This window comes from Oreochromis aureus, linkage group 3 (genome assembly GCF_013358895.1).
Source record: "Oreochromis aureus strain Israel breed Guangdong linkage group 3, ZZ_aureus, whole genome shotgun sequence".
Taxonomy (NCBI): domain Eukaryota; kingdom Metazoa; phylum Chordata; class Actinopteri; order Cichliformes; family Cichlidae; genus Oreochromis; species Oreochromis aureus.
The window spans coordinates 4,618,351-4,636,326 of record NC_052944.1 but is presented as its reverse complement, the minus strand read 5'-3'; the positions used below and the strand labels follow the sequence as shown (position 1 = coordinate 4,636,326).

The 17,976-nt window shown below is 41.8% G+C and overlaps 1 protein-coding gene across 1 annotated transcript in view; it reads left to right on the top strand.

Moving 5' to 3' along the window:
- zanl (zonadhesin, like) overlaps positions 1 to 17,976 on the top strand; it is an 88,491-nt gene that overhangs the window by 8,437 nt on the left and 62,078 nt on the right. The window contains 28 exon segments of the mRNA XM_039609584.1: positions 1,702 to 1,850; positions 2,324 to 2,452; positions 2,539 to 2,677; positions 2,841 to 2,982; positions 3,370 to 3,475; positions 3,477 to 3,564; positions 3,753 to 3,891; positions 4,442 to 4,558; positions 4,841 to 4,965; positions 5,395 to 5,540; positions 5,924 to 6,067; positions 6,197 to 6,304; positions 8,606 to 8,775; positions 9,311 to 9,513; positions 10,333 to 10,477; positions 10,864 to 11,057; positions 11,147 to 11,288; positions 11,547 to 11,791; positions 13,788 to 13,936; positions 14,412 to 14,540; positions 14,627 to 14,730; positions 14,733 to 14,764; positions 14,927 to 15,068; positions 15,456 to 15,652; positions 15,842 to 15,980; positions 16,525 to 16,641; positions 16,924 to 17,048; positions 17,478 to 17,623. Coding sequence (XP_039465518.1) covers positions 1,702 to 1,850; positions 2,324 to 2,452; positions 2,539 to 2,677; positions 2,841 to 2,982; positions 3,370 to 3,475; positions 3,477 to 3,564; positions 3,753 to 3,891; positions 4,442 to 4,558; positions 4,841 to 4,965; positions 5,395 to 5,540; positions 5,924 to 6,067; positions 6,197 to 6,304; positions 8,606 to 8,775; positions 9,311 to 9,513; positions 10,333 to 10,477; positions 10,864 to 11,057; positions 11,147 to 11,288; positions 11,547 to 11,791; positions 13,788 to 13,936; positions 14,412 to 14,540; positions 14,627 to 14,730; positions 14,733 to 14,764; positions 14,927 to 15,068; positions 15,456 to 15,652; positions 15,842 to 15,980; positions 16,525 to 16,641; positions 16,924 to 17,048; positions 17,478 to 17,623 — 3,911 coding nt within the window.

Below are 17,976 nucleotides of genomic sequence, written 5' to 3'. Positions count from 1 at the left end.
GATCACATTTGTTGAGCGCCAGGTTTCACTAGCTACCAGTGCCATTGGAATGACAATAGTTCAATAGTCTGATCTTGATCCTAACATTCGGGGAGGTCAAGTTCCAAATAGGTTAGAGATAGGTCCTTCTCTCACCCCAACCAGTCACAGCAGATGGCCGCCCCTCCCTGAGCCTGGTTCTGCCACAGGTTTCTTCCTGTTAAAAGTCGCCTTTGTCGCCAAAGTGCTTGCTCATAGGGGGTCATATGATTGTTGGGTTTGTCCTCTGTATGCATTATTATAGGGTCTACCTTCAAATATAAAGCACCTTGATAAATTGAATTAAATTGAATAGAACTGGAAACATCAGAAGACTTCGGCCACCTTCCCTACTCTGAAGTTGCATCCTTGTCTGATGTCAGTATTGATCTTGAAGAAATCCGTTGAGAAATCATCTCTCCGTACACAGCAGCGGGAGTTGGAGTAGAGACCACAAAAGGCGTCTACAAACTTCTGTGAGACTCCATATTGACGTAGGATAGCCCTTAGAGTCAGCCAGTGGACGCTGTCAAAAGCCATCTCAAAGTCGATGAAATTAGTAGAAATCTTCCTTTGGTATTACAATGTTTGCTCAATGATCATGCGGAGGGTGAAGATTTGGTTGACTCACAACTGGCCACTCCGAAAGCCAGTCTGCTCTTCTCCCAGTCGTTCGCCCACTGCGCATCGTAGCCAATTCAAAAGAATGAGGCAAAGCGCTTTCCCAGGTACCAACAGCAGTGTGATGCCCTGCCAGTTGTTACAGTCGCCCAAATCACCTTCAAGTTTGATGATGGCTGGGGTCCACCGTAATTGAGCATTTCGGGGAGGATCTCGTCCAGGCCAGCGGCCTTTCCACTCTTGAGGAATCGGATCGCTTTCTTGACTTCGGCGTGTGTTTGACTCAACGTGGGTCTTGCTCAGCTAGGGTGAGCGGGACTCATCCATTTTTCTCTTGGATTTGGACGCAGCAGCCACTACGAGCCCCAGTTATATCTCATACAATGCGATATAAGGTTCAGGTATCGTTCGGCTGCTTCTTGGGCTTCCATGCCTTTGGTTTCGATCCACTCTCACTTGTCACACCAGCAGCTGCATTTGACCTGTCCGATAAGGTCTTAGTAGGCGGCCGTGGCCCTCTCGTGCTGCTTAGCAGGAGCATGCGGGACAGAGGCCAGCTAGTCCTGAACCAACTTCACCTAACAACTTTGAACGAGAAGGCTTTTGACAGCATCCACCGGCTTGGGACTGGCAACGGTGGAGTTGATGTAAAGAAAACAAACATATAATAAGATCCAGAAAGGCTTCCATACCACATCACCAAAACCAACTACACCCAAACCAAGAACTCCTGGGCCAACTACAACCAGACCCAAACAAACAATTCAAGGACTGGTTGTGATTTTGTTGCATTAATGTAACACAGCTATAAATGTGCCCATGTGCCAATTGTTATTGAAATGGGTTAGAGTGGAATCAAGTTCAAAATAATTTCAACATAATTTTTATGTTGTTCTTCTTGTTTTTTTATGTCTTAAAATGTTGTTCAGACATCACTGCCATGATGAGGAAACGTTTCTTTTTATTTACAGATAGTAATGTTGTGACATGGGTAATTCGAAAATGAAAATGTTGGCTAATACTTGACTAGATTTGATGTACTGTGCCTATTTTCCCACACAGGTTAATGGGACCAATGTCAATCTGCCACTTTCCCCGGCCCCTGGTATTTCTGTGTTCAAGTCAGGAAAACACTACACTGTCTCCATGAACTTTGGTGTGACGGTTCGATATGATGGAAACGCCTTCATGGACATCAAAGTAATCGAAGAGTGAGTGAAGACCAAATTCATGGTTTCCTTATAAAATGGTGTTTTAATCATAAGTTCACCAGTCCAGAAATCTACATCCATACTGATACAACTAAAACTATAACACATATTCATATCCTGAACATGACTCCTTTATCTGTAACCAGTAGTAAGGTGATAAAGGCAGAAATTAAGGACACAGCTAGGACATTTTATGTAAACAATTTAGCAGGGGCAACACAAACAGCTCACTCAAAATTTCAAGATAGAATCACACAAAAGTTATCATTTCCTGATTAGTTAATTCTATGCTGATGCTGTCAAACGCATCAAATGTACAACTCTGATCTTTTAGTCTTACTAATGTGTGGGGTTTAGTCACTGCTGAAAAGAAACTTGGCTGGAATTAAAATACGTTGTAAGATGTTGTTCTGGCTGACTTGTTAGTCTTTCTTGCATAAGACTCCAACACAATCATTTTCTGTAATCTGCAGCTATCAGAACAAGCTTTGTGGCCTGTGTGGCAACTATGATGGAGATACTAAAGATGACTTCCGCAAACCAGATGGAAGCTTAGCTGAAAATGCCAATGACTTTGGACACAGTTGGAACATGAATCCAGAGTGAGTATTGCAGAGATGCAAGTGTAAAGAAACATTTACCATTGACAAAAGACAAATGTTCTTAAGATGAAAGTCTGTCTTGACAGATGTAATAAGAAGCCCAACACTACCATCCCTGGGTGCAATAAAGAAGAACAGGAACTGTATGAAAGCTCTGGATATTGTGGCATTCTGCTGGACAAAAATGGACCTTTTGCTGTGTGCCATCGCAAAGTCAACCCCAATGTATGTTCATGTAGAGGATAGTGCATTGCTTGTTGTATTTGTGTATGTGTGTGTGTACTCGGGTTGAAAATGTGATGTTAGTAATAGTGGAATAATTTGAATTTGTGCTTTTAGATGGTCAGACAATATAAAGCATTGTAACAAAGTGATTGTTTGTTCTCAGAATTACTTCAGGGACTGTGTCTTTGACTTGTGTGAGCTGGATGGAGCCAAGCCCATTTTGTGTGAAGCCATTGAAGCCTATGTCAATGAATGCCAAGATCGTGGGGTCAACCTTGGACCATGGAGGAATGAAACCTTCTGCCGTGAGTATTAGAAGGACAAATGATTTAATTTAGTAGTAAAATATCTTTAGGTAAAATCAGCTCGGCTGAGTAGTTGGGAGAAAATCACACAAAGAAGTTTATGTCAGTTCTGACTTGAGGAAGAGTACTTCATACGGGCTTTCTACTCACTAAAGTTAACTGAGGGAGTGCTGCTTTAGCATACCTAGTGGACAGACGACATGTGCCAAGAGGCTGCAGGAGACTGAGTTACCACCAAACTCAAACAATCTAGTTACACAGAAGACAACACAGCTGGAAGTGCCTAAGACACATTTTTTTTTCTTATAAAAAGCTGTGATTTTATATTTTAAGCAGCACATACTTTTGTCTCCTATCACTAACTTCAACCTCTTGTGGTCTGCTTAGCACTGAACTGCCCCCCAAACAGCCACTACGAACCCTGTGCAGATCCTTGTCAGGAAACATGCTTTGGAAAACCCCCCTCCTGCTCTGGTCCCTGCTCTGAGTCCTGTGTGTGATCCCAGCTACGTCCTGAGTGCTGGCAAGTGCGTTAAGGAGAACATGTGTGGCTGCAACCACACGAACGGCCAGTATTATGAGGTATGGTGAAGTGGGTCTGATAGGCCGGCAGTGAATCATTTGGTCCTTTGTATTTCAAGTCAGGTCACTTGCAGTGTCTTTATGTCCTCTCTAAAACAACATTTTCATACATACATGCATATAATGATTTACAAAGAATCATCTGTGCCTGCTATGCTGAATTGTCAATTTTGTTGCCTGTCTGTCAGCCCGGAGAGGAGTTTTTTGAGGAAGACTGCAAGCGAAAATGTTGGTGTGGTGCAGCTGGAATTACCTGTGAAGCCTCTGAATGCCCCCCAATGCATGAATGTAAACTTCAGCATGGAGAGCTGGGCTGCTATCCTACGAGTATGTTCGTTATGTTCACACCTAAAAAACAAAACAAAGTAAAGCTGTAGCCATTATATTCTAAGTAGGTTTCCAGATCTCATGGGTTGGACTGCCAACCTGAAAATTTTTGCAACTGTGTTTGATGTGATGCTGTAGACTTTGTCAAAGTTCTCAAACTAGCATTTTCTGTCCCTGCTCAAATATACATCAGAAATAAAATGGTAATGGAAGATAAAGAAACACAAACCAGAGCTGTCTTCACTTTCAGCAACAGTGAAATATTTATGTGTGTGTTGCTGTTATGTTTCTTTTCCTCGCTTCTGTACAGTTTGTCTATAACAGCACTTGTTACATGCATTTCTTTATAATACAAAATCACAGAGTTGGAGAAAACAAATGCAAATAATACAAATTTTTGTCTAGTCAGGAAATGATATATTCTTTGCATCTATTTTAATGCCATTATAGGTCCAAAGCAGCAGTGAACTGCACTGTTATTATGTAATTGTTCTACAGTGGCTTCATCTGTGTTTCAGTCTGATGTTCCTGATCTTTGTCCCTCTCTCAGGCTTCCAGGATTGTGTAGTTTCTGGGGATCCACACTACAACACCTTTGACAAGAAGTACTACACCTTCATGGGAACCTGTACTTACACACTGGCCAGAACCTGTAGGAACAGCACAGGTACACACCAATTCAGACATTTATTTATTAAGATGTTTGGGTTTCATTGCACCTGTTCTAGTCTTGCCACACCCACAAATTCATCCAAGTTTAAATGAGCTAAATTTACTCATTCATTATTTTCATCACAAAGCATGACACATGTTGTTTTCATTCACGTTTGCTGCAAAAAGAAAACACTGAATGTCAGTGATGGTTTGTATGTTAATGCCAATATCTGCCAATGTTCACCTTTAATATAAACACACAATATTCCTGATTGTCGTGGTCTTCTCTGTGCAGGCCCTTGGTTCTCTGTGGAGGCAAAGAATGAAGAGAGAGGAGTTGCAGGAGTGTCATACCTGAGGAAGCTATATGTGACAGTGGATGGAATTACTGTGACCCTGATGAAGACAAGTACGACACTGGTCAGTGTATGAATGAATTACTATCTGTTGTATTTCCCATCTTTAGGTATAATGTGTGCCAATACACATCCCAGACACCAGCTGTATCATCACCATGGATGTATCATGTCTACACATAACTGACATTTTAGCAAAACAACTAATGTGAAATTATATATTTAGTTACATTGTTGCTAACACCTTGCCAAAAAACAGATTTTTCCCATTTTGTCAGTTGAACCTATACAAATGCCAAAGATAACACAGTGTGATAGGCACACAGCATAAAGCTTTCTTGCTTATTAAAACTATACAAAGTCTGTTTTTGCCTGATATACTGCACACTCCACACTCTTTCTACTTTTATACTCCCTGACCTGTCCACCAATTAGAAGTTTATACAGTCTGTTTAACATCTTTATATTATCTTTTTCTTCATCACTGAATCAGGTGAACGGAGTACGGGTGGCTCTGCCCCACTCCCCCTCTCCTCTCATGTCTATTAGTCTTGCTGGTCAGTTCATCACGCTTCAAACATCCTTTGGCCTGAGGGTGCGTTGGGATGGAAACCATTATGCCCAGATCTCAGTTCCCAGGTTAGTATAAATATTGATTTGAACTATTTTGATATTGTAGAACTTCTTTTTATTTGCTTCACACATTCATACAATACACCTGACCACAGTCTCCATTGCTCCATCATTCTTTTTTTGATGACCACTTTCTTCCGATGCAACCATAACCTAACGATCTGAAGAAAAAACCATAGCAGTCCATTTGTGTGCATTTCGTGGACAAATGCAACTTTTAATAAATACTAACGATGCCCTGGTTTATTGTATCAGGGATTTTTGCATTCTCTTCATTTGTTTCTAGAATTACAATAAAAGGCCAAGCAACACCTTATTAAACATTGCAAATATTCTTAAGACTTTGTTATCTTAATCCTACATATCCTGCCTTGACTTTGTCCTACCAGCTCCTACTATGACCAAATGTGTGGCCTTTGTGGTGACTATGATGGGAACCCAGACAATGACTTCACCAAACCAGATGGCACTGTGGCAGGAAATAGTAATGACTTTGGGAACAGCTGGCAGACTGAAGTCGATGAAGATGACTCGTGAGTTCAAAAACATTCATCTTACTGTCTTTTGGATTTCTTATGGTTATGTCTTTTGTTACCTTACTGTCGGACTCCTCCTGACACACTGAAGAGAATGTAACTGTGTTTTGTATTTGTATTGACCAGATGTACCCCAGGAACAAAGCCTGATCCAGACTGTGACCCCAACTTGGAAACTGAAGTTGTAAAACCAGAGAAATGTGGTAAAATTACAGACCCTACTGGACCCTTCCGGTAAGAATTCACAACCCCTCCACTTTTGGTTATCGACTTGGTTAAACTGATGGGATGCCTGGGATCTTACAACGTTTTTTTTCCAGGCCGTAAAATATCATGAAATAAATGACAGTATGCCTGGTAATCACCCAACTGACCTGGAAAATATGAAAAAATCTTTTCAATACTATTATTGTAATGCTGTAATGAACCCTTCTGGCACTGGGATGCCAGTTTTGTTCTTTGTCCCTCATTCTCAAACGCAGCAGCAAGCTTTCTACCAACAAGTTGCCAGTTTCTCTCCATCTATCGTTACAAAAAGCAGCAGTGCACCCTTCTAGCACTGGAATGCCAGGTTCTGTCTATATCCCTCCTGTGCAAAAGCAACAGCAAGCTTTAGGCACTGGGATGCCAAGTTCTCGCCCCTCATTCCCAAATGCATCAGCAAGGTTTTCTACCAAGTTGTTTCTAGTTTCTCTTTCCCTCTATCCCTCCTTCTCAAAATGCAGCTGTTAAATTTTTGGCACTGGGATACCAGGTTCTCTGTCTCTATCCTTCCTTTGCAAATGAAGCAGCAAGCTTTTGGCGCCGGGATGCCAGGTTTCTTTCTCTATCCCTCGATTGCAAACACAGCAGCAAGCTTTTAGCACCAGGATGCCTTGTTCTCTTTCTCTATTCCTACTTTATAAATACAGGAGCAAGCTTTTGGCACCAGGTTGCCAGTAACCCTTCTCTCTGTCCCTCCTACACAAAATGCAGCAGCATGCTTTTTTGCACTGGGATGCCAGGGTTCTCTTTCTCTGTCCCTCCTTTGCAAATGTAGCAGCAAGCTTTTGGAACCGGGAATCTGGGTTTCTTTCTCTATTTGTCCTCTTCAAATGCAGCAGCAAGGTTTTAGCACTGGGATGGCATGCTCTCTTTCTCTATTCCTCCTTTCCAAATGTAGCAGCAAGCTTTTGTGACCGGGATTCCAGGTTCTTGTCTTTCACTCGCAAACGCAGTAGCAAGCTTTTCTTCCCTCTTTCCCTTCTTAGCAATATCCAGCATCATTCTTTTTGGCACCGGGATGCCAGTTTCTCTTCCCTCTATCCCGCTTTCACAAATGTAGCAGCAAGCTTTTCCTAATAACTGCAATACCAGTGTCCATGCATCTATACATCTTTCGCAAAATTTATCATTGCACATTACTGACACCATGTTGCCAGTCTTTGTCTCCATATCGGACATTTGCAAACACAGCAGTAAACATTCCTCATACCAAGATGCCAGTTTCTCCATTTTGTTCCCTCGATTACAACGTGCAGCAGTTAACCCTTCTGGCACAGCATGCCAGTTTCTGGCTTTGACTGCGGAAGAGTTCAAGACATCTGAACTCCCCTGTGCACATAATTCCTCAAAGCATCCCTTCACTTCTCATGTGCATTCACTAGCATCATCCAATTCCTTCCTTCTTGACACAGTCATTCCAGACAGTTCTCCAAACCAAGGTTCTGAAAACATCCAAAATGACTTAATCATCTTCTATGAGGTTCAGTGGAAATCTACTCGGCTCTCTGCTGGTTTTGGGGGTTATCATTATGGAAGGCTCTTCTCCTCTAATCAGTCTTTCAATTCAACCCACCCTTCTAAAACTGCTTACCGTCATCTCTGTTCCTTTCAGAGATAGGTATAGTAGTTATCGCTACCTTACCCAAAGTAAATTAAGCAGCCAGCCGCCCCCTGTCCATCTTCTACTCCAAGACAAGCTCACGGAAGCTTTTACAAGTCATCAAGCCATTACCTCAAGTCTTAAATTCCAGGCATGTGTCCATCCAGACCAGTCGAGCCACGTCGCTACTCGATCGAGGGGTCTCCTCTTTCATCTATTAAAGTCATTCATTGTCTGAAATTTACATATTAAGCACCTTGAGGCGACTGTTGTTGTGATTTGGTGCTGTATACATAAATTGAATTGAAAATTGAAATATTACTGCAGAGGTCTTTGACCTTCATAATTCAAAGTTATTCCTGCTTCTTGGGGCTGCCTTCTTTGGAGATCTGCCAGGCCCGGGAGCCACTGCCAGTACCCAGCGAGGCCTTCCCCAAACCGCAGTTCAATTCATGTTTAAGCCATTCACCTTTATCTACTAAAACCATTGTCAAACCTAAAATGAGCATGTGGCCCCAGCTAGTGAATTGTTGCTAAACTAATGCAAGAGTTATTGACTGTTCCACCCCAAATGTAGTTTGTCTGTTTGTATGTTTAAACTCAGATTTTCAGTATATATGAGCCTCTGCCTTTTCCTGCCTAAACTAAGTGAATGTTTTTCTCTGTTCCAGGGAGTGCATCAGTGTAGTTAATCCCACTCCATTCTTCCAAAGCTGTGTGTTTGACATGTGTCAGTTCAATGGCCAGCAGCACGTGCTGTGTGACCAGCTCCAGGCCTACACTGACGCATGTCATAGTGCTGGAGCCAAAGTCTACCCATGGAGGACTCCAGACTTCTGCTGTAAGTTTGAATATGAGATATACTAAATATATCTATATGATATAAGATATTTTATCAGCTGTGAACATCATAAACTGTATATAAAACATAGTCACAGTGACATCACCCATTGGCTTGATGAGCCCCATTCTGAAGCATGAATGAATAAAGCCTTGAATAATACCTTTTTAAATGGGATGCATGCCATAACTTCTCTTTTTGGAAGTTGTCTCCACCTGTAAATATAACTAACATATATTACATCCTGCTGACCAACATTATAATTGAACTTATAATCATATTTATAATTGTATATGGAGGAGAGGTTAAGATACAGTGCACAATACTGAAACCAATTTAAAACGAACAATGCCGTTAATATTGTCTATCCTTTCATTTATGACACTGCACAAAGTAAAATCAATATGAGATACCTAGATGCCCTGTCGTTGAATCATCCTACTCACCCTCCATAATCAATTCCTCTCTTCCCTGTTGCCATTTGTCCACCATTGTTCCCTCTCATTATTGTTCATCCCTGTGTTTGTCCACACAGCTCTCACCTGTCCTCCCAACAGCTCCTACTCCCTTTGTGTGAGTTCATGTCCTGAGACATGTCTTGGTGTGGTGGGACCACCTGGCTGTGAGGAAGTGTGTGTGGAGGGTTGTGAGTGTAACCCTGGCTTCATTCTCAGTGATGACAAATGTGTGGAACTGAGAGACTGTGGTTGTGTGGACCCCAGTGGAACCTATCACCCTGTAAGTGGAAACAGCCTCCAAGCAATTAAAACCACATTCCATTTACCCTTAAAATGTGCTAAGCTCATGCTAACATCATTTTCAGTTCTCTTTATATTGTACCACTTCAACAGGAGAGACACCAAAAGGGCACAAAGACCTTACAGTACAAAAGAAATCAAAACTCAGCTAAATTAAGGGTGCATAGACTGCAGTGAGCTGTTGGCACAAAAATACTGGTTTTACAACAAAGGTTTTTACTTTCAACTTATCAAGCACAGATTATGTTGTTTACACTGTATTTTACCTGACTTTAAAAGACACTGGTGTTATAGCATTTGTATTTATGTAAGAGCATTTATATACTGGAGCCACCAAATTTAGCAAGCACAAAATCAGTAAATAAATGAGTGTAGGTTGGCTTAATTAGTTAGTGGCATACAGAATCCCTGGTTTGAATCCAAATGTATATTAGAAATCTCACGGGAACTTTTACGAGGCGTCAACCCATTACCTCAAGTCTTAAAATCCAGACATGCATCCATCCAGGCTCCACACGAGTCATCTTTAAGGTCTTTCATTGTCTGAAATTTGGTTTGATCTCTTCTCCCGCCATTCCTTCCTAATTTTCTGAACTCATCCACTCCACTCTCTGGATTCCTTACCACCTTATTGAGGCCATGGGCTGTTTATCTTTACTCGCCTGCCTACCAGTTATATTTCTCTCATTTGGATCTAAATGATATTTATCATTTAGATCTTTATATTCATGGGACATACAAGAGAGAATTACATGACAAAATTTCTGATTATTTTTTGCATTCTGTGTACATTTGTCAGGTGGGCGATGACTGGTACTTGGAGGGTTGTGAACAAAAGTGTACGTGCCACAGTGGAGGTCTGCTACAGTGTCATAACACCAGCTGTAACCCAACTACTGAGAGCTGCCAACTACAAGATGGAGAATATGAATGCCACCCTCTGGGTATATTAATCACACAGCTTCACATACATCTATAGGATATATTATATTTCTATTGAGGCTTCTATTGAGGCTTGAGCCAGTTATCCATCTTATACAGCGGCTCCACAATCTGCGATACATGTGTTTATTAGTGAGTGAGTGTGACAGAGAAACAGCTGCATGGATGCATGGATGTGGATTATGGTGTCAAGTGGTTTATCCGACTGGTCTTAGAAATGCTGTAAATAAATGCAGTCATTTTAGCAACAGGCGCTCCAAACCTCCACTGTCTCTACTGATATTGTTAGTTTGGACTGAGTTTTTAAGACTGCATAATAACTTCCTACCTTTTTGTTCAGGAAATCGTATCTACTCAGTTTCCAGTAATCCTTATTCTTTCTGTACAGACCTGTGTCCACCTAACGCAGAGTATATAGAGTGCGGTCCAGCTTGCATTCCTACATGTATGGAACCCTCTACCAACTGTTCTGGCTCCTGCATCACTGGGTGTTTCTGCAAACCAGGCTTTGTCTTCAAAGGACGGCACTGCGTGCCATTGGACAAATGTGGTTGTTTAGATGACAACAATAACTATTATGAGGTCAGATGTCCTAGTTAGTACTGTGTACTGTGTACATTTACAGACATACAGTATACTTTCTCAGTACTGATAGTGTTCATTTTATCCAGCCTGGTGAGATTGTATTTGGAGACGGCTGCACAAAGCTGTGTCGCTGTGCAGGAAACTACACTTTGGAATGTGTTGATAACTCCTGTGACCCCACTGAAGAGTGTCGAGAGGTTAATGGTGTTGCAGGCTGCTATCCTAAAGGTAATAATGTTTGTTGAAATATTAAAGAATTTGGACTGGAATGATCCCTTGCACCTTAAGAAAGTATCATTTAAGGAATGGATGGTCTAGCCACACCTCAAGACAACATTATTTGGACTGGTGCTCAACTGTGATTTAATGCACTGTAATAAATTACATCAGCAAAAGGAGCACCTTGTGTTGTGCTTTACAGTCAGTCGGAATAACTTGATAGTTGACAGTGTGGAAATTACAATTTCTTATTTATTATTCCTTTAGGTACATCCACGTGCGTCGCATCTGGCGATCCACACTACACCAGCTTTGACAAACGCAAATATGACTTCATGGGCAACTGCAGCTATCTGATGTCTAGTCCATGCAATGACACAACTGTGCCCTACTTTGAGGTCCATACTGACAATGAAAACCGGTATAACAGGCCGACCATCTCCTATGTGAAGGCCGTACATGTATACGCACAGATGATAAAGATCTCCATTCTCAAAGGTGGCACTGTGCAGGTAAGACATGAGAGGAGGAAACAGGATGTTTTGCATGTCAAACCCAATCACACTATCACGTTATCAGGCACTACTGCATTACAAACAAACATTATTATGTGGTACAAATCACTGCACATGCTCAGGAACACTTCTGAAAACCACTGCAATTGACCATAAAAAGAAACTTGCAGTTACACTTTGCACTTAGTTTCTCCTACACCGAGCGACACATCGGGCAGCTAATGATCTCCATCGACGTCAGTCAGCGGCGACTGCTTCAACTTCATCCCAGGCAATGTCAACGGTTTTCAGATCATCCATAAACGTTCGACGCCATGAGATCTTTGGTCGGCTTTGCTTTCGCTGGTTCTGTCGTAGGTTTCTTCCTGTTAAAAGACGCCACTGTCACCAGAGTGCTTGCTCATAGGGGGTCATATCATTGTTGTTTTTTTTCTTTGTATGTATTATTGTAGTGTCCACCTTACAATATAAAGCGCCTTGAGGTGACTGTTGTTGTAATGTGGCGCTATACAAATAAAATTGAATTGAAATGAATTGAATTGGAGACGTCGGAAGACCCCGGCCGCCTTCCCTACTGTGAAGTCCACATCTTGATCAGGGATCCCATCATTCGAGATGATGCTTTCGAAATATGTGAAATTATCCACCTCTTCAGCATGTTGTTGATTGATCAACAGGAACATGCGTAACCAACTTGGAGTACCGTCGTCTTCTTGGTCGTCGTTCTTCATCGCCTCCCTCTGCAAAGCCGCAGTTAACTCTTGGAAGTCTTCCTGAGTCGACCCCAGCAGGGCAATGTCGTCCGCGAAGTCCAAGTCGGTGAGATTGTTCGTGACAGTTGACACCGATGCCAGTTTGGTCAACTGATCGTTGCATGATGAAGTCAATTACCAACAGGAAGAGGAAAGGCGATAGCATACATTCCTGTCGGACACCAGTATTGATCGGGAAGAAATCCATTCAGAAATCATCTGTCCGGACGCAGCAGCAGGAGTTGGAGTAGAGACCACAAAGGGTGTCTACAAACCGCTGGGGGATTCCATATTGACGTAGAATAGCCCATAGAGTCGGCTGATGGACGCTGTCAAAACCCTTCTTGAAGTCGTTGAAATTTCAATGATCATGCGGAGGGTGAAGATGTGCTCGACGCACGACTGGCCACTCTGAAAGCCAGCAAGCTCTTCTCACAATCGTTCGTCCACTGCATGTCGTAGCCAATTTAAAAGAACGAGGCAAAGCACTTTCCTGGGTACCGACAGCAACATGATGCCCCGGCAGTTCTTACAGTCGCCCAAATAGCCTTTCGTAGGAAGTTTGGTGATGATGCCTTTTGTCCAATCATAGGGTACACACGATGTTGACCAGCAGGTGTTTAGGGGTCTTCTAAGGGCAGCTTCCAACTGGGCTTCGTCGTGCTTCAGGATTATGGGGAGGTACTCGTCCAGGCCAGCAGCCTTTCCACTCTTGAGGAGTTGGATCGCTGTCTTGACTTTGGCATCGCTGATTTGTCCGATATCGACAAGAAGAAAATCCATGGAGGGTGCAAGTTCTTCGGCCTCAAACAGGTGGAGTGGCTCGGGCTGGTTTAAAGTATCGCAGAACTGTTTGACTCAACGTGGGTTGCTCAGCTGCAGTGAGGAGGACTCATCCATTTTTGTCTCCGATTGGAACCAAGCGGCCACCGGGAGCCCCAGTTAGATCTCGTACAATGCAATTTAAGGTTTGGGTATCGTTCTGGTCGACTGCTTCTTGGGCTTCCATGCCTTTAGCTTCGATCCACTCTCACTTCTAACGCCGGCAGCTGCGTTTGACCGGTCAGGCAAGATCTCAGTAGGCGGCCATGGCCCTCTCAGAGAGGGACTGTTGTTCATACATCATTGGCATGATGAGGGAACGTTTATTTTTATTTACAGATAGTAATGTTGTGACATAGGTAATTCAAAAATGAAAATGTTGGCCAGATTTGATGTACTGTGCCTATTTTCCCACACAGGTTAATGGGACCAATGTCAATCTGCCACTGTCCCCGGCCCCTGGTATTTCTGTGTTCAAGTCAGGAAAACACTACACTGTCTCCATGAACTTTGGTGTGACGGTTCGCTATGATGGAAACACCTTCATGGACATCAAAGTGATCAAAGAGTGAGTGAAGACCAAATTCACGGTTTCCTTATAAAATGGTGTTTTAATCAAAAATTCACCAGTCCAGAAATCTACATCCCTAATAATACAACTAAAACAATAACACATATTCATATACTGAACATGACTCCTTTATCTGTAACCAGTAGTAAGGTGATAAAGACAGAGATTAATGGCACAGCTAGGATATTTTATTTAAGCAATCTAGCAGAGGCAACACAAACAGCTCACTCAAAATTTCAAGATAGAATCACACAAAAGTTATCATTTCCTGACTAGTTCATTCTATGCTGATGCTGTCAAACGCATCAAACATGCATGTCTGATCTTTTAGTCTTACTAATGTGTGGGGTTTAGTCTACTGCTGAAAAGCAACTTGGCTGGAATTAAAACACATTGTAAGACGTAGTTCTGACTGAGTTGTTAGTCTTTCTTGCATAAGACTCCAACACAATTATTTTACTGTAATCTGCAGCTATCAGAACAAGCTGTGTGGCCTGTGTGGCAACTATGATGGAGATACTAAAGATGACTTCCATAAACCAGATGGAAGCTTAGCTGAAAATGCCAATGACTTTGGACACAGTTGGAACATGAATCCAGAGTGAGTATTGCAGAGATGCAAGTGTAAAGAAACATTTACCATTGACAAAAGACAAATGTTCTTAAGATGAAAGTATGTCTTGACAGATGTAATAAGAAACCCAACACTACCATCCCTGGGTGCAATAAAGAAGAACAGGAACTGTATGAAAGCTCTGGATATTGTGGCATTCTGCTGGACAAAAATGGACCTTTGCTGTGTGCCATCGCAAAGTCAACCCCAATGTATGTTCATGTAGAGGATAGTGCATTGCTTGTTGTATTTGTGTATGTGTGTGTGTACTGGGTTGAAAATGTGATGTTAGTAATAGTGGAATAATTTGAATTTGTGCTTTTAGATGGTCAGACAATATAAAGCATTGTAACAAAGTGATTGTTTGTTCTCAGAATTACTTCAGGGACTGTGTCTTTGACTTGTGTGAGCTGGATGGAGCCAAGCCCATTTTGTGTGAAGCCATTGAAGCCTATGTCAATGAATGCCAAGATCGTGGGGTCAACCTTGGACCATGGAGGAATGAAACCTTCTGCCGTGAGTATTAAAAGGACAAATGATTTAATTTAGTAGTAAAATATCTTTAGGTAAAATCAGCTCGGCTGAGTAGTTGGGAGAAAATCACACAAAGAAGTTTATGTCAGTTCTGACTTGAGGAAGAGTACCTCATACGGGCTTTCTACTCACTAAAGTTAACTGAGGGAGTGCTGCTTTAGCATACCTAGTGGACAGACGACATATGCCAAGAGGCTGCAGGAGACTGGGTTACCACCAAACTCAAACAATCTAGTTACACAGAAGACAACACAGCTGGAAGTGCCTAAGACACATTTTTTTTTCTTATAAAAAGCTGTGATTTTATATTTTAAGCAGCACATACTTTTGTCTCCTATCACTAACTTCAACCTCTTGTGGTCTGCTTAGCACTGAACTGCCCCCCAAACAGCCACTACGAACCCTGTGCAGATCCTTGTCAGGAAACATGCTTTGGAAAACCCCCCTCCTGCTCTGGTCCCTGCTCTGAGTCCTGTGTGTGTGATCCCAGCTACGTCCTGAGTGCTGGCAAGTGCGTTAAGGAGAACATGTGTGGCTGCAACCACACGAACGGCCAGTATTATGAGGTATGGTGAAGTGGGTCTGATAGGCCGGCAGTGAATCATTTGGTCCTTTGTATTTCAAGTCAGGTCACTTGCAGTGTCTTTATGTGTCTCTCTAAAACAACATTTTCATACATACATGCATATAATGATTTACAAAGAATCATCTGTGCCTGCTATGCTGAATTGTCAATTTTGTTGCCTGTCTGTCAGCCCGGAGAGGAGTTTTTTGAGGAAGACTGCAAGCGAAAATGTTGGTGTGGTGCAGCTGGAATTACCTGTGAAGCCTCTGAATGCCCCCCAATGCATGAATGTAAACTTCAGGATGGAGAGCTGGGCTGCTATCCTACGAGTATGTTTGTTATGTTCACACCTAAAAAAAAAAACAAAGTAAAGCTGTAGCCATTATATTCTAAGTAGATTTCCAGATCTCATGGGTTGGACTGCCAACCTGAAAAGTTTTGCAACTGTGTTTGATGTGATGCTGCAGACTTTGTCAAAGTTCTCAAACTAGCATTTTCTGTCCCTGCTCTAATATACACAGTTAGACTGAGTAATGGAAGCGAGAGAAGCACAAACCAGAGCTGTCTTCACTTTCAGCAACAGTGAAATGTTTGTGTGTTTTTGTTATGTTTCTTTTGCTCTCTTTTGTACAGTTTGTCTATAACAACACTTGTTACATGCATTTCTTCGTAATACAGAATCACAGAGTTGAAAAAAAGAAATGCAAATAATACAAATTTTTGTCTAGTCAGGAAATGATATATTCTTTGCATCTATTTTAATGCCATTATAGGTCCAAAGCAGCAGTGAACTGCACTGTTATTAGGTAATTGTTCTACAGTGGCTTCATCTGTGTTTCAGTCTGATGTTCCTGATCTTTGTCCCTCTCTCAGGCTTCCAGGATTGTGTAGTTTCTGGGGATCCACACTACAACACCTTTGACAAGAAGTACTACACCTTCATGGGAACCTGTACTTACACACTGGCCAGAACCTGTAGGAACAGCACAGGTACACACCAATTCAGACATTTATTTATTAAGATGTTTGGGTTTCATTGCACCTGTTCTAGTCTTGCCACACCCACAAATTCATCCAAGTTTAAATGAGCTAAATTTACTCATTCATTATTTTCATCACAAAGCATGACACATGTTGTTTTCATTCACGTTTGCTGCAAAAAGAAGACACTGAATGTCAGTGATGGTTTGTATGTTAATGCCAATATCTGCCAATGTTCACCTTTAATATAAACACACAATATTCCTGATTGTCGTGGTCTTCCCTGTGCAGGCCCTTGGTTCTCTGTGGAGGCAAAGAATGAAGAGAGAGGAGTTGCAGGAGTGTCATACCTGAGGAAGCTATATGTGACAGTGGATGGAATTACTGTGACCCTGATGAAGACAAGTACGACACTGGTCAGTATATGAATGAATTACTATCTGTTATATTTCCCATCTTTAGGTATAATAATGTGCCAATACACATCCCAGACACCAGCTGTATCATCACCATGGATGTCTTATGTCTACACATAACTGACATTTTAGCAAAACAACTAATGTGAAATTATATCTTTAGTTACATTGTTGCTAACACCTTGCCAAAAAACAGATTTGTCCCATGTTGTCAGTTGAACCTATACAAATGCCAAAGATAACACAGTGTGACAGGCATCAAGCAGTATCTTTCTTGCTTGTTAAAACTGTACAAAGTCAGTTTTTGCCTGATATACTGAACACTCCACACTCTTTCTACTTTTATACTCCCTGACCTGTCCACCAATTAGAAGTTTACACAGTCTGTTTAACATCTTTATATTATCCTTTTCTTCATCACTGAATCAGGTGAACGGAGTACGGGTGGCTCTGCCCCACTCCCCCTCTCCTCTCATGTCTATTAGTCTTGCTGGTCAGTTCATCACCCTTCAAACATCCTTTGGCCTGAGGGTGCGTTGGGATGGAAACCATTATGCCCAGATCTCAGTTCCCAGGTTAGTATAAATATTGATTTGAACTATTTTGATATTGTAGAACTTCTTTTTATTTGCTTCACACATTCATACAATACACCTGACCACAGTCTCCATTGCTCCATCATTCTTTTTTTGATGACCACTTTCTTCCGATGCAACCATAACCTAACGATCTGAAGAAAAAACCATAGCAGTCCATTTGTGTGCATTTCGTGGACAAATGCAACTTTTAATAAATACTAACAATGCCCTGGTTTATTGTATCAGGGATTTTTGCATTCTCTTCATTTGTTTCTAGAATTACAATAAAAGGCCAAGCAACACCTTATTAAACATTGCAAATATTCTTAAGACTTTGTTATCTTAATCCT